The 16,201-nt window shown below is 36.7% G+C and overlaps 2 protein-coding genes across 9 annotated transcripts; both read right to left on the bottom strand.

Annotated features, from left to right (window-relative positions):
* Positions 1–882: 882 nt before the first annotated feature.
* On the bottom strand, positions 883–4,704 carry LOC113660140 (troponin I, fast skeletal muscle-like). 2 transcript variants are annotated; one of them, XM_027173443.2, is made up of 7 exons: positions 4,584–4,704; positions 2,435–2,467; positions 2,245–2,281; positions 1,998–2,126; positions 1,747–1,836; positions 1,476–1,652; positions 883–1,210 (listed from the first exon to the last, which is right to left on the bottom strand). In XM_027173443.2, the coding sequence occupies exons 2-7, from the start codon at positions 2,440–2,442 to the stop codon at positions 1,115–1,117; spliced, it is 537 nt and encodes a 178-aa protein (XP_027029244.1). In that variant the 5' UTR covers positions 2,443–2,467; positions 4,584–4,704; the 3' UTR covers positions 883–1,114. The 2 variants fall into 2 exon arrangements, with proteins under 2 accessions (XP_027029244.1, XP_047675584.1); XM_047819628.1 differs by having other exon boundaries at positions 4,588–4,665.
* A 2,869-nt stretch (positions 4,705–7,573) lies between these two features.
* On the bottom strand, positions 7,574–14,618 carry LOC113659886. 7 transcript variants are annotated; one of them, XM_027172947.2, is made up of 5 exons: positions 14,532–14,615; positions 13,796–13,884; positions 12,209–12,295; positions 11,022–11,206; positions 7,574–10,548 (listed from the first exon to the last, which is right to left on the bottom strand). In XM_027172947.2, the coding sequence occupies exons 1-5, from the start codon at positions 14,534–14,536 to the stop codon at positions 9,685–9,687; spliced, it is 1,230 nt and encodes a 409-aa protein (XP_027028748.1). In that variant the 5' UTR covers positions 14,537–14,615; the 3' UTR covers positions 7,574–9,684. The 7 variants fall into 7 exon arrangements, with proteins under 7 accessions (XP_027028748.1, XP_027028749.1, XP_047675582.1 ...); XM_027172948.2 differs by having other exon boundaries at positions 14,471–14,546; XM_047819626.1 differs by lacking the exon at positions 14,532–14,615 and adding an exon at positions 14,338–14,447.
* Positions 14,619–16,201: the final 1,583 nt, after the last annotated feature.

Here is a 16,201-nt window from a genome sequence, read left to right as displayed (position 1 = left end):
TTATACTATAACTGGTAACAGAAGTCAAACATGTCATCCAAATCATCGAGATTGTGAAATGGCACTCGAAATAATTTACAGTGTCCATAAAATCCACAAGCACATAACACAATGGCTGTGAAAATGCTAGGAGGACAAGGGTGAACATAAAGTGTGAACATACTGTATGTTGTAAATAATAAATACAAAAGTAAGTATATGTAGCTTTACTCGCAGTGGTTTCTGACCTGTCAGACACCCTGTAGATAATATAAGATATAAACATTACTTACCGTAAACAGAAGAATGTCATGAAATCTTCCATCATTTAAACCATACTTTAACTTGCAAAACAAGAGAAACAGGTTAATTAAAAAAAGGATAACCACAGTGTCAACACAAAACACTATTACTTTAAATTATGTTGCTTACCTTGTATTATGAATTTGAAGCTTTACTACACAAAATAGATAATAGGTAATTAATATGCAAATTTCAAATATTTATTGTGAGGATTTAGATATTAGAGACAACTTTTTAATCATTGTGTGTATTAATTTGTTACTAATACTAATTATTAATTAAAATGTTATGTAAATGGTATCAGACATCAGTTACATCATCCAAAGGGAGACTGAGAAATAGCAAAACTTACCCAAAACTAAAGATTTATCAAATACCTCGTTTAATATTTTTAAAAAATAATAAAATGATAAGCAACTCTTATCACCCCGGCCCAGGTTCGATTCCCAGGTAGGTAACTAACCCAGCCACTGAGGGGGTTAACTCTCAGTACTAGTCCTAAGCGCAGCCAAAAGAACAATAATAAAATTATAATCAATAAATGCAGATTTTATTGACCTTTCATTAGGATTTACATAAATTAAGACAAGAAGGCAAATGTAAACTTTAAATGGTTTATTCATGCATTGGAAAATTTAATTACCCAACACAAATTCAGTATGAAGTTACATTTTATCTAGGCAAAGTACAACTTAATTCTGAAACTTTTGTTTTGAAAATATTACTTTTCTTGTTTAGCTTTCTCATTTCCAACATGCCCATATTTCCAATCCTCTAGCGCAGCATACGACAGTAAATCTGTAGAAGCAGTGAAGACTAGACTACATATGATTTAAGACTCAGACTCAAACATCTTCTTTCTGCCATCCATGCCAGCCTTGTCTTCAATGTTCTTACGCCAGTCACCGACATCACGTAGTTCCTTATCCTGTGATTCAAACAGAAACATTAGTATATTTAAGTGTTCATTAAACATTTCTATTATACATTAGTAATACTTTTATATCCCTATAATGTTAAATGATATTGAAACAAAGAGAGAGAGAGAGAGAGAGAGAGAGAGAGAGAGAGAGAGAGAGAGAGAGAGAGAGAGAGAGAGAGAGAGAGAGGACTATGTTTTAATAAACTAATGTTTTAGTTTTTAATGTTGTTAGTATAAAAAAAAATAAACAAACAAAAATATTGAGCCCCACCTCCTCCTTGACCTCCTTCTTCACTTGTTTAAGGTTTGCTCTCAGGTCCAGAGATACCTTGTGTTTGGAGCCGAGCAGAGCCTGAAGCATCTGATCAGCAGACATGCGCACCTTCCTCAAAGCTGGCTTCTTAAACTTGCCCTTCAGGTCCTGAACTTTAATCTTCATGTCCTCAATCTTGAGTGATGCACAAGAATAGTCACACAACCAACCATAATTATAAATGTTGTTTATTGAGGCACTCTTGTCTCATGTGAGGTCTAAACTGTACCTCCTTAGAACTTTTGTTCACTTTACTCTCCAGATCATATCTCTCTTCATCAATCACATCAATCTTATGGTGAAGTTCTTTGCACAGGTCCTGTAAATAACCCACAGGCATTACAGCATGCCATTAGTTTTGAGATATATACTGTAGATATACGTATATAGATATTTTTATTTTTTTTAAATATCTGGCATAAATTAATTATACATATCTTAGGAGAAAAAAAGGCCTAAATCCTTGCAGGATGTACTTACCTGAAGTGCTTGTAAGCCACTTGGCAAAGATAAAGAAGGGCACGTTTCTGCCATGTGCCTTTTCCTCTCCTCTTCTCTTTCCTTTGCTTCAACCTCAAGCAAACCTTTAGCGATTGAGAGCATTAAGCTCTGAAGCACAGAGTTAATCAGTTTCATTGCATTCCTTCCTCACAACAAAATTCTAGATTGTAATAAATGTCCAAATAAATGAATGAATACACAGGAAAGACAATCATTTATAACATACCTTCAGATTATGCTTGCGACTCGAAGACATCTTTTTCCTTAAGAATATGGATAAGAATAGTGAAATTGTTTAGAGTCATGATACATATCTTAAACTTCAGTATAGTACTTCCACTAGTTTATTTCACAAATACATGGCTTACAATATACCTAGATGATGATAAATGATAAAAAGATTCCATGGTACTTACTCTGACATTTTGGCTGGATTTTTTTTTTACACCCTGTAGTACAAATGGAAGGTAATTTTTTTATTTATTAATTTATGTTTACAATACTAACAATATTCATTAAAACAAGCATAGCATAATTAAAATAAAATTTAAATATTGGAAATTTAAAAAAATAAAAAAGTGACCCTTGGGGGAAAAAAGAGATATCATAATATGTACTATTACTTGTACTAGGTTGAAAAATAATTAGTAATGTAGTCATTTAAAAACCCTTGAGGGTCCTTCAACAGGAACAATCAATTATACAGTTTAGTATATTTTTAATTAAAGTGAAGAGCTATTAATGAATCTGGGAGGAAAATTCACTACAAGATTTAATGGAACTGTTCTAAAAGAAAACAAAAAATAAAGACTTTTCTTGTGGTCAAATATGCTCTAAAAGTAAAGTCATTTTAAGGATGAGAGAGTAAACTATACCGATTACACATATTAACACTGAACTGCAAAACTCTGCTCAGCATTTTCACACTTCATTTGCAGATACTTGAGACTTTAGCAGTCACTTGTTATATTCATCTGCTATGATTTTAATTCTAGCATGTACAATCATACTTACTATATACACAAACTATCCATTGCTATTTATGAAGGTGCCACTGCTTTATACGGAACCTTCTAAATACGATAAATACGATACTGGCATATCTTATTTATTGTTAAATTCTGTGCAGCAAAAACACACAAATCAGAATGGCATTGTACTCTGTATTCATGCCAGTAAACATCTCAGTGATGTTCCAGAATGCTTCCATAAAAAAACTAAATAAATAAAATAATAATAATAATAATAATAATAATAATAATAATAATAATAATAATAATAACAACAATAATGGCATCAACATCTTTTTAAATTTAATAAAATTTAATTCATCTTTTCAATTTTAAAATTAATTTTTCAACATTAAATTTTTTTTTAATAATACTCAGTTTTAAACTTAATCCGAACACAAGTCTTTGGAATCCTTATTTTGGCATGTAGTGTGGAAATCAGTTTAAGGTGCTATATTTGGGTGAGTGTGAGGTTCTTCACATCACTGGCATGAAAGGCTTGCTTTTTTGGATGATTGTCAAAAAACCTAATACCACTTCAGAGTCCACCTGGCCTTCTAGAAATGTCCTGAGATGGCTAAGATGACCAAGACATTAGTGCCTGTGGTTTATAAAGCAGCTTAGGATTTATACAATAAGGCTGTGTAAGCTTTTCCAGCATAGCACAAACTGGTGACAAAAAAGCATTTACATTTCATGCAGCTTATCAAGAGCGTTTACTATATTTAAGGACAAGAAAGTCATTCTGATGTTGAAAACAACTCATCAACCAACAAATCTAGTAACTAAAGCATAAACAGCAATAGAAAATGGGTGGTATTTTCTTCAGTTATTATTTCAAATGATACACATCATCGCCTCGCCTACAAAGCCAGCCACCACAGATGTCGATAATGTGAGTTAATCTCCCATGATCATCTTTTTCACTCATACAAAGCTCTTTAAATACACATCTGCTTCAAGCTATCCAGTATCCATCACATTGCATGCACATCACAAATGCCATCTGAAGCCTCATATTTACATGTGTAGCATTTGGCGATGCAACAAAATAAACACAGCCATATCACTTTCTTGAGATCAGAAACTTGAGGAATGTTGTTTCTATAGCACAGCTCAACACACAATTTATCATCCTGCAGATATGTAAATTAATATATAAGCTACTTAACTAGATAATTTGTGAACTAGCTAACTGAACCTAGTTCTGCCTAACTTGCATGAGTTATGAGAGTTACAGAAAAGCTTCTCTCCAAATGCATACACAATCATCTAAAATGGGCATCTATAGCTTTATAAATGTATATACAATTATTAAATTATCATAAATTCATAAATTAATATATCGGTCTGAAGCACAATAATAAACTGAAGAACGGCACTGTGAAATGTGATTTACTGCAAAACCAGTGAATACTCTCCAGATCAGCAAAACCATGTCAGACAGCACCGTCCGAACAGCTACAGTGCTAATCCAAAATTGCGAATGCAGCACAAATACTGAAATAACAGCTGCAGCACACCACAGAGCAAGTGACAGAACGCAAGCGCTCACCTACGAGAGGAAGAAGGTGAAGAAGAGCTCACAGCCGACAGAGTTGCCGGACAACTGTGACTGCTGCAAAAAGCTGGCATTATCTGAAGGTTTATATTGGATTCCCTGATGGTGAAGGAAATCCCATCTTCCTCTTTATGGAAGTAGTTTCACTCAGAAGCCAATGGGCTAGCAAGCACCTGAAACATTAGATGGAAACCTCCAACTCCTCCCTGCATTTCCAATAATATAAATAACCCTTCTTTCAAGATAGTGATCCTTATTTTTAATTATTCATATAAACTATACCCCCATTATCAGAGGCCGGGGTGGGGGGGCCAACAGGATCTGCCAACTGGAGCTGGTAGAGGTTTCTTCATGAAAGATATTCAGATGGCCATAAAGGAAGACGTGAGCTGCATTTGGAACGATGCAGGATTAAACATGGACATAAAGGGCTCAAGTGACTCCTTCATAAAACAACGCAACTGTAGGAATAAGTGATACGAGCACATGTGATGGAATGGTATATAAAAACCCAGCGGCATGTGGAAAAGGAAACAGACAACAAACACAAATTTACCAAACATGTCAAAATTTAGTGCTCCTTTGATTTCCATGAGCTCTTTGTTCTTAGTTAGATGTCTCAATGTCCCATCTGTGTTAAGTGGCTGTGGAAAAGAGATTTGCTAGTTGTCGTTATCTCACTAATTGGAAGAACAGAGTCAGAGAGACATACTCAGCAAGAGTTCTGCAGAACATTAAAGGAATGGAGCCAGAGAATTACTATCAAGACCCACGCACACACACACACACACACACACTCTCTCTCTCTCACACACTCACACAGCCAGGATGAACATAAGGGCACATTCACATACACACACATGAACATGTGTGCGTGTGAGAGGAAATTGTTGGGGGTTCAAACTGTTGAAGGACAATTCTGAACAGATTGTGTTTAAAGTGAGCTATGTAGCTCAGTCAAGAATATAACGATGAACTGCTCATGTCTAGATGTAAGAGTACTTTGATTACCACTGTAATTTGAACAATGATTTTAAATAATTTCAGTCGCAGCAACTTTACAATGTACAGTAACATCCAGTGACAAACACACGATCAGAGTTGAGATAAAAAGAGGCAGTGTATAGAGAGCAACTGCTAAGTAATTGGTGACAGAGGGATAGCACTGTTAACTATACTAGTTTCAGCTATAATTTAAAATGGGGAACAAATTGTGCAAGTCACTGCAGAAGTGAATTCCAAGTTTTAAGTGTCAAAACCACAACACCAGCCATACATGAAGGAACAACATGATATTCCTAAAAAACCACATACATTCTTAAAAATAATACTAGCAGCAGAAAAGTTTGTTTAGATTGATGCAACAGAAGAACCGTTTTTTGTTACAGAAAGAAATCTTAAGTCTATTCTTTGTTGAATTTTTAAATTTCATTTTACACAACAAAGTTTCTTCCATGTAGCTATATGTACAGTATATGGAATGGGTCTAATAGTTCAGCGAGGAAACCTCTTAGCGGGCAAAGAAAGGGGTAGGGAAACTGGGGACAAGGGAAATTAAAGTGAGAGGGTGAAATATGAACAGAACCTTTAATGCATGTGGGAATTTTGTTGGAACTGATGTTTGAGTGACGCAACGAATCAAAGATGATATAATTTTGTAACAAAAGTCATTGTCGACATAGAGGTCGAAAAGTTTCACCAGTGAAGCTTTGGAAACCACCTGTTTTATGTGTTAAGTTTAAAGTAATTAATATGCATACAGTGCTTAATATCATGTGTCGAAGCTTATAAATAAGCAAGTGGCAGAACTAAATTACAACTAGCGTTACATTTCATCTGCATAACAGTGAAAGCTAAGTCTGGGTGACTGCAGATAATGTAAATGAAATCCTGGAAAAAAAAGTTAATGCAATATGTTGTTGCAAAAGTTATGGCACGTAAGTAAGTAAATAAAAAATTGACAAAGAGAAATAATTAGCGGTCTATGAAAGTGGCAAGCGACAAGTCTTGTTTTTCTTGCTGTTAAATTGTAATCCTTAAATATTCAAACAGATATTCAAAATATACCTCAAACAGTTATTGAAGAAAAACAATTTCAGGTATTTAATTTTGCTGTGACCTCGACTCTGTTTGGATCAGCTTCAAAATCTCATCTGCTGGTTAAAGTGATAATTCCAAACTAATCCTACAAAGTCAACCGCTCGTTCTTGTCATATCATAACAAGATTCTCAGATGGATCAACAGACACCCAGGTCACATAATGCCTCCAACACGGCATAACAGAGCCATAAAATAAGGGTCAATTTACAATTACTTACTTTAAGTTTACAGCATTTAGTATGCACCCTCATCCAGCAGAGGCAGCTTGGTGGGATTCGAGCTCACAACCTTGTTGTTGGTTGTTAGTCCTACAACTTACCCACTACGCTACCACCGATATCCTTAGCCATATTTTCCTATTGTAAAACTATTATAAGCATTATCAGATGATTCAATGCGTTTCTAGAACTTTCAGCTAATTTAATGTTGCAAAAAAAGTTTTCACTGGTGTGTAGTTGTAATAATTCAGTTTCAGTATATGCTTTATCTGTTACAGGGTGCTGGTGGATATGTAGTCTTTCCCAGGAACACTAGGCTTTTTACACCTATGGGCAAATTGAATGTAGCGAAGCCAATCTACCAGCATGTTTTCCGGTCGTGGAAGGAAACTGGAAATTCCAGAGGAAACCCAGTCACAGAAACAACACTACATTAAATAATCCAAAATTATCTGCTAAGAGGATGACAAGATCATTGGCAAATAAATGTGTTGGATCAGCTTATAGTTGTTAGTAATGAAAACTATTAAACACAGTTGCCAATATTATAAAATGTTTTTTTTTTTTTTGCTCTTTACTTTGACTTTTTAGAAGTTAATTTAATTCAATGTATTGATTGAGCTTGTTCTGATAATACACTTCAAATTATGGCCTCGGGTCAAAAATGAACTGAATGTTTTCTTTAATATCTACATATACAAATGCATAAGACTTTAAAAACATGATACAGAAAATACATTGCAAACATTGTTCCGTTTTCTAGTTTAAACAGAGAACATTATAATTTAGGTCGATGAAGTTCACCTGAGATCAATTCAAACTGTTAGAAATAAACAGCAAAAGAAAAGCACTGTAGTTAGGCCATAGAGGATTGGACTGTGGATAATGTTTTAGGAAAGGAGCATAGCAGTGGAGAGAATTTACGATCAGTCAGACAGAGTTGCACTAGTTATCGCCACGAGGGTTGAAAACACTGGCACCGCTCACAGAATGATCACTGCAACAAAACCTTCACATTACTGAACTGAGCTGTGTCCTGCTGTACAACACAATGCAGGACTGGCAGCAGGACAAGGATTAGCCATTATACAGAATATTCCAGAGTATAAAAACATTGTCAGTGCCTGACAACTGCATACATAGTGCGAGTCTCACAATACAATCACGCAGGACGAGTTCAAAGGCACCAAAAACTCAGAAATGCACCACCTCAGCACACTGCTCACTAAAATATTAAAACTGAATAGAATTACTGTACACAAGCATAAGCAATACTACACAAGAGGTTGATTAGAACTTCCTACATGGTGAACTGAAACACAACAGATTAATCTAGCATCAATTAATAATCAGTACACAGGAAGCATGTGCATCATATTCATCTAAAAATAGTAAAGTCTATCTGTGCTGAGCAATGAATAACCAAAAGAAGTGGCATGTCAGTTAAACATTTCAGCTGTGCAGTTTCTTTACAATGTCTAGTTAGTGCAATAAAAAAAAGTCTTTGCAGTACTTCACTGCTTCACAAGTCAGTCAAAATCCATACTACTAATGGTGACAACCCCAGAAATATACACTATTTGGTACCAGACACAAGATATCTCACTTTCCAAGCACAAAGCTCTACGTGAGTACAACAGTTTGCATCTTGAATTGTTTTGGGGTGAAAAAGGGTATATTTGAAATTGATAAGAACCAAAAGCAAAAAACCTTTTAATCTGTTCTGCTTAGTGGTATCATAATAATAAAAAAGGTCAAAGCAACATGCCCACCCTGGCATGACTAGTAAGGGACAGGAATATTACAAATAAACCGATCCAAAATCTGCGAATATTTTGGAAAGGTGAACGGCTTATTAGAGAATATTTTAATTTAGAACTAATACTTAGACTTGGGATCAATGTTAATATCTTTTTTGTTACTAGTGATACTGCAGGAAAAAAAATGTTAAAACTACCTTTGTAGATGTAAATGTCTTTCTTTACTTTGTGCCAAGGTTATGCAAACTTTTGCACTCAAACTTGAAAAGATGGTGATAATCACATGACCAGATTCCTCATGGAGGAAAATTAATTATGTCCACCGCCTCTGAAAAATGCATGGTTTACCAAAATGGTCCAGATTCAATGTTGGCTCATTTTTACAACAGCATCAGTTAAAGACTTGATGCTAGATCAGTGTCTCCCAAACCTCCCAGACTGTTCACTTTGTTGCTCTCTCCCAACGCAGCTGTGCTGCATGGCTTGGTTTGTGTTTGTTGCTAGCTAAGAGAAAGCCTGAAGTTGGAGAGTCTGGAGGGTCTTGAGGATTGAGTTGGGAAACATGGCACAAGACTGATGCTTATCCACTGTTCAAAGGTAGTCCATTTTGGAGAATCATTACACTCCCCATTCAGTAGACATGATTTGACATCACTAGGTCTCCTGAGATTTCCCGTCATGGTGCCCTGAAAGAAAAATATTACAACACTATGGCTGCAACCCTCATATACACAAGACTTCAGCACCAGAGTCTTTTTTAACACTTGAGCAGACATTTTCACTCCGGCTCTCCTGTTTAGCAGCTATACAGTACTTGATCTTGTTTTCTTATCTCAGATATAGTCTGGAAGAAGGTTGGTTTTTTTTTTGTTGTTTTTTTTTTTTTTGAATGAACGAATCTTATTTGAATAGCCAGTGTCTAATCACTAGGATCAGTAATTATGCCCAAGCTGCCAATCCTAAAAGTGTCCCCTATAAATCAGCATGAGGCTGAAATGAAACGCATAATGGTATGTTTAGGTCCAAGCTAGCTTGCGTGAGATGGCCTGTTTGAAGCACTCAGGGTCAGTGTTTCCACCAGGTCGAAGTGTCCTCTCCAGAGTCACTAAAGCATTCTGGTGGCACTCACGGATGTTAACCGGGTGCTTGGCCCTGAGCAGCTCATACGCAGCGATCAGCCTCATGTTGTGCTTGATCATGAGGTACTGGATGATGCATGTAGGAGCAAGCGAGAAGCCATCGCGGCAGTGAACCAGCACTCGCTTCCTCTTTCCTGCTGAAGCATCGATGCACTCATTGATGGCATCAAAGCAACGCTGGTGCAGCTCTGCACCATCATCACCCAGCTCTCTCGGCTCCTCCATGTGCACCTTCAGGCGTGACCAGCTGTGCTTTGTGCCTCTCGAGCATGTGCAAGGGATCAGGTTGAGGCATGTCTCGCCTGGCAGGCTGCTCATGTCGATTATGCTATCAATGTTGTTCCGGCACAGCATGCGCCCACTATACGCTGCATTAACGTTCCCAATGTAGATGTAGTCTGTTACTTTGGAGATTACTGGTTCAGAGTAGTGGAAGTGTTCCGGGCCACTAGGTTTGGGTTCAGGGGTCTCCGGGCTAGTCTTAACACACCCTGGTCCGGCTCTGCGCCGCAGTTTCTTGGAGCCGGAGCGCGATGGAGGGTTTGAATCAGACTCTGAGCTGCTGTTCCATGGTGGTGAGAAGAGCGAGAAGCGGCTAGAGGACTTGCTTTTGCCGAGAAGCTCAACAGGACTTGAGAGGCCTGAGCTGGAGGCAGTGGTGGAGCCAGAGGCACAGAAAAGGGAGGCTCGCTCTAGAGAACCCGTGCTGCTGGCTGCACCAGCACTGTGGGCCTGCTCCATCTGCACAGAACATCAACCAAAACAATATAACCGATTGACTCACACAAAAGTCACATGTAAAGCCAATGATCTATAGTTTATATGATGCAGGCAAAGAAACAATAGAAATTTTCACAGTATATGATTTACACATTTACTGGATGAAAAAAGAAACAATAACCAATAAGTTATAAATAAAATGTTGATATATATTCTGCTATCGAATCAGTTGTCTGCCATAAGCAGGAATTTATATATTAGATATACATTAATCTGTATTTGTGAACTCAACTAGCTAACTAGCTCACTATATTTAATTACAATATATCAAAACATTTTTATGAATCAATGTGATTTAGGTTTCCGAGCAAACAATACATGGGACTGGGCAGCAAGGTAGAGTTTTCACACATCTGCTGGACTAGCTAATTGTTTTCTGATTTATCCATTACTATTAGCATGTAGACAAATGTAGACTGTCCTGCTTTCCACACCTGAGCTTTGAGGTTGTTCTTCCATTCCTGTGTCTCCAGAGCTTTGAAGCGACCATTGCTGTCTGAGGAAACTGACAGACAGAGCGGCCGGTGAGTTCTGGGGGGCAGCTGTGGGGTCAAAGCCACCGGGGCCGGCCGTAACTCACGCTGCTCGTTCCTACTCATCATTAGATCTGGACAGGAGCCTGACAGGACAGAAACAAAACATTAATAACACTAAGTTATTATAAGGGAAGTTTGAAACCACAGAAATGACATAATAGAGAAGAAATCGAGGTGCTTGGAAGTGAGAAAACACAAAAAAGATGACAACAATACTAAAATTAAAATGCATAGCACTACAATGAAGGTTTGGTGTTGCCTTTTGTTAATAAACCAGGGAGCAAACATAGTCTCAATATCTCTCTCTCTGATTATGTGGCACTTTTCACTGTGGAAAACTGTGTGCATGGGCCTGAATCTAGAAAGACGCTTATTAAAGTAGCTGAAGGGTCTTTTTTGATTTTTTAACAGCAACATGACACAGGCATTAAAACTCCCACAAAGCTCACTTCAGTCTGCTGCTTAAACACGTTATTGTTCAGCTGATTGACAACAAGCACATGTGATAAGTGTGTCATTTCAATAGCACTGCCAGCACAATGAATCTTTGAGTACAGCTGTATTGTGGATCAGCTTGTAAAAACAGCAAAGTCACGAAATCTAGTTACAAAAAAACATTCCAGCAATTTGACTGGATGCCACTGGGAATTCTTCAAAACAGTTTTATCAGACAAGTGAAACAGGATTACGGATGAAAAATTGAGAAAACTATCGCTAAGATCTTTCACCACTGCATGTGCGAGGAAGAAAATGAGCCACCAAATAAAATTACATTTACATTTACAGCATTTAGCAGACGCTCTTATCCAGAGTGACTTACATTTTTTATTTCAGTTTATACACCTGAGCAATTGAGGGTTAAGGGCCTTGCTCAGGGGCCCTGCAGTGGCAACTTAGTGGACCCTGGGATTCGAACCAATGACCTTCCGATCAGTAGTCAAACACCACCTTAACCACTGAGCTACCACATCCCACAAATTAAGAACATACAGAGTTTCTCAGCAACACACAACACAGACTGCAGATGGAGCAAATATTCATTTCATTCAGGATGTAAAATGATCAGCGCAGCTATAGATCCTTACCAACAGCACATGCTGAACGAGAAATGGGCTGGAGCTGTAAATGATTGCCAAGAACCTTCTGAATACACTCAAGATCTGCAATCATGCCTTAAAACAGAGGAAGAGTATTAAACAATGAGATACCACAGCATTCAGCTAGTTTATCGACTGTAATAGCTCCACATTACAATTCTCACTCACAAATTATTACTGGCCATACAAAAACAAGAAATGGCTCAAACAGCAGACAGAAAAAACACTGGTTACAACAATGGCAATAAAAGTGTGCAATGTTATCACAATTTAGTGAGTTTACATGAAAAAGTAAGCAATTTGCTTTCTGTCTTAGTTTAACACTGGAATTCCAGTAAGACGTAAGAAATAATATTTGGATAATTGTTAGGAGAGAAGAGCAACTTCATTATTGTGCCATCATCAAGCACCATTTCCCAGTTCAATTAAAATTTTACCCTGGCTGTGAAAAAACACATGTTTGTGTTTGACAAACAGAAATATTAAATGCAACAAAAGCCTTATTGAAACTCAGCTCAATATTTCAGCCTGTAACCTTTCTGTAATAGCTTCGTAGTCTTACATAATCTCATTAACATGGCAATGTATGTTTATGAAAAGCTGATGGGAAGAACAGCTTTGCAGGATTTATTTACTAAACCATTATTCCCTGTGTATAAATGAAACAGCATCACTGAGCAGAGAGAATGTTCTGTGTGCATTGCCGATGGAGTTGAATACACTGAATATCATTGGAAATCAGTTATATCTTTGTCTCACAAGCTTTGTTTCTGTCTTTTCCTTACAATCAACAAGAAAGAAAGAAAAAATACTGGTGACTCAAATGGTTAAGTGTTTTTTTTTTAAATACCCACGTAAAACCCTAATGGATAAAATGTTTGGAGTTGGAGTGAGACTTCTGAAGGGTCCCATCATAAAGATCAACAATGAAAACTTCCCCACACTTTCAGCAGTTTCATGTGAAGCAAATGATTCCAAATTCAGAAATTATCTAAAAACCTGATCTAGATATAAGAACATGAAATCTACAAACTTTTACTAGTTTCATTAATTTCAGGAAAATAAAAACATCTCCCCTAAAAGAACAAAATATTACACTTGAAAAACACCTGCAAATAATCTAAAACATCCATCAATCAAGATGACCAAACAAACCTCTTAAATTACATTTATTTGGTCTTTATCCAAAGAAGGACCTGACCTCAGGTAAGAACATCATTTATTCATTCATACTTCCGTGGATCTGGTGTCAACACCGGTACATTGCACATAATACAAAAACTAAACATTCACACTTATATAAACTTATAGTATAATTTAATGTAGCTACTGCACCAATGTTTCAGGATGTGGGAGGAAACCGGAGAACCCAGATGTCACCCACACAGGGAGCATGTGGAACTCCACAGACACTAAGCCACGCTCTAAATTGAACTGGGGAGCTGTCATTTCCTAAAAACCTCATAAACTGAATTTCAAGTGTTCAGTCTTTGTCTTGATCTTTCTGCTGCAATGCTTTGGGGAATCTCATCCCTGATCAGATCTCTGTGTCCTGAACAATCAAAACTGTCTTACCATGTTGTTTGGAGTGGATTTTCGTATCCAGCTGGTTAAGTGCAATGAAATCATTATTCCATTTTTTCACGGTTTCCATCTTCTGCCTCCTGTATGAAGTAGACAAAACGCAATAAGTTATTATTATTATGCTTATTATTATTATTATTACTATTATTATTATTATGCTTATTGGTATTATTATTATTATTATTCAATGAATGCATCACTGGAAATTATTTAGTTTTAGTAAATTAGCCCCCCCCCCCCCCCTCTCCCCCTCTTTTTCTATCTGCATTCACAATAACTTAATGGGAAGGAAAACAAAAACACCCCCGCAATTCCGATGCATTCCACCACTTGGCGTCTGGAAACACGACAAATAAGAGCAGAAATCAGAGCAAATCACGTTACCTAAAGTCTTTGCATGGTCTCACTACGCAGTAAACAGAAATAGGCTTTAGGAATCGACCGCAATCGCGTGTAAAACACCGCTATCACATGACCATTAGTCTAAACGAAAATGTATGACTGCGGATTGAAGTGTCTCAGACAGACAGCACCTTCATCAGCGTGCGGCTTTCAGACTCACACACTGTGCGTTATTCCTTTAACCGCGCATGCAATTAATCCCACACATACACATCATACGAACACGCCATGCATTTATGATTAAAAAAACTGAAAAGCACAAACCCCAGCCATTCACACTGTCTTTGCAGCGCTCAGCTGAATGAGGCTCACGCGGACTACTGACCTCATACTGGCGACACGCTGGGGATGATGGGAAATGTAGTCAAGTACGAAAGCCAGTGCGTCGCTCTTTTCCGGTTTCCGCTGCTGTGTTAAACACGGCCATGTTGGAAATACAGGCTTCACTTAACACTTTAAGATCACAGCACCTGACAGCGTTTTTGTGTATTTTCTTCACAAATCATATAATTTGTTGCTTAATGTTTCATGACACATGAAAACAAAACCATGACAGCTGTAACAGATACTGTGTCACAAATTAGCCCACAAATATTACCTGAACTTAATCTGAATTATTTTCCACATTTGTGTACTTTTATACTAATATTCATGGGCATACATAAAGAGTAATGCATTAGAATACTACTACTACTACTACTACTACTACTAATAATAATAATAATAATAATAATAATAATAATAATAATAATAATAATAATTAGTAGTAGTAGTAGTAGTAGTAGTAGTAGTAGTAGTAGTAGTATATGTGTCAATGTCATATGATATAAACGATCACAGTGTTATCCCATAGTGATAGTTTAGTTGGAATAAAAACAGAATATCTCTAAAAAAGTTTCTTTATTTCATAGTGTAAATGATAATAATGTCATCTCTGCCACAACTGAACGTTATTAGCCACTAGTTATGCTAGCTTACTTTGTAAGATAGTAGTCGAATGTTACGTTAGCTATTATTATTTGTAGTTTTCTAGACAAATGGCTGCTGGAGATCCTACTCATCCTGTACACAGTCAGCAGTCAGATACGCAAATATTGTCTGTGGATGTGGATTATTATTTCACCCCATTTTAGGATTTCTCCCCGGTAGTCATTTGGTCAAACCATGTAAAAGGTCTAGTTATGTCCCTGTTCATATTATTCATATATATATATATATATATATATATATATATATATATATATATATATATATATATATATATATATATATATATTCAGTGTCAGGTATTTAGCTTAAAATTAATGAAAGAGCGCAGCACACGTTGTGCAAGAAACAAAGCAAATACTAAATCCTGACTCTGATTATTTTTTAGTCTACACAAAAAATATGTCACAAAGCATACAAGATTTTAAAACTAATCATCTTCACTTACCTTTTGTCTTGTTGATGTAATGCAATGGTTGTGAGATGGAGCTCAGAGCAGCTTGTTATCAGTGTTTAAGATCATCAGTCTCTTCTGAGCTGTTCTGGATAATTAACCTGCTGCTAGACTCTCTGGGTTTCCAGGAGACCTCAGCTCACCAATGATGTCATGGTCTGAGACAACAATAACCTACAATAACCAGGGCACCTACGAGTCCTTTATTCAACTTATTTAATCAGGGAATAACCTTTGAATGGTTGGTTTAGAGCCTGTCTCTGAATATACTGGAGTGCTTTTACTATTAGTAAATGGTTGCTTTGACCTGTCAGGACATGTGTTATACTTCTTATATTAATATTAATACATATTTGCTACTTTTTAAAATTATTTTCTTTTCTCTATTTTAATTACTTACATGTAATGATTGAATAAGGTGTGTGTAAATGGACTCTTACTTAAAGATGTACACCAGTGGGTAGTACAATGATCCGATTTGCATTTCAAAGAGCTGGCCTCTGCATCTCGGGCCATTATGCTCGAGATAAGATGTGAATCTCTTAAGACTACAC

The sequence above is a fragment of the Tachysurus fulvidraco genome, chromosome 10 (assembly GCF_022655615.1).
Source record: "Tachysurus fulvidraco isolate hzauxx_2018 chromosome 10, HZAU_PFXX_2.0, whole genome shotgun sequence".
Taxonomy (NCBI): domain Eukaryota; kingdom Metazoa; phylum Chordata; class Actinopteri; order Siluriformes; family Bagridae; genus Tachysurus; species Tachysurus fulvidraco.
Note: the sequence above shows the minus strand (reverse complement) of the source record. Positions and strands in the feature narration are given on the sequence as shown.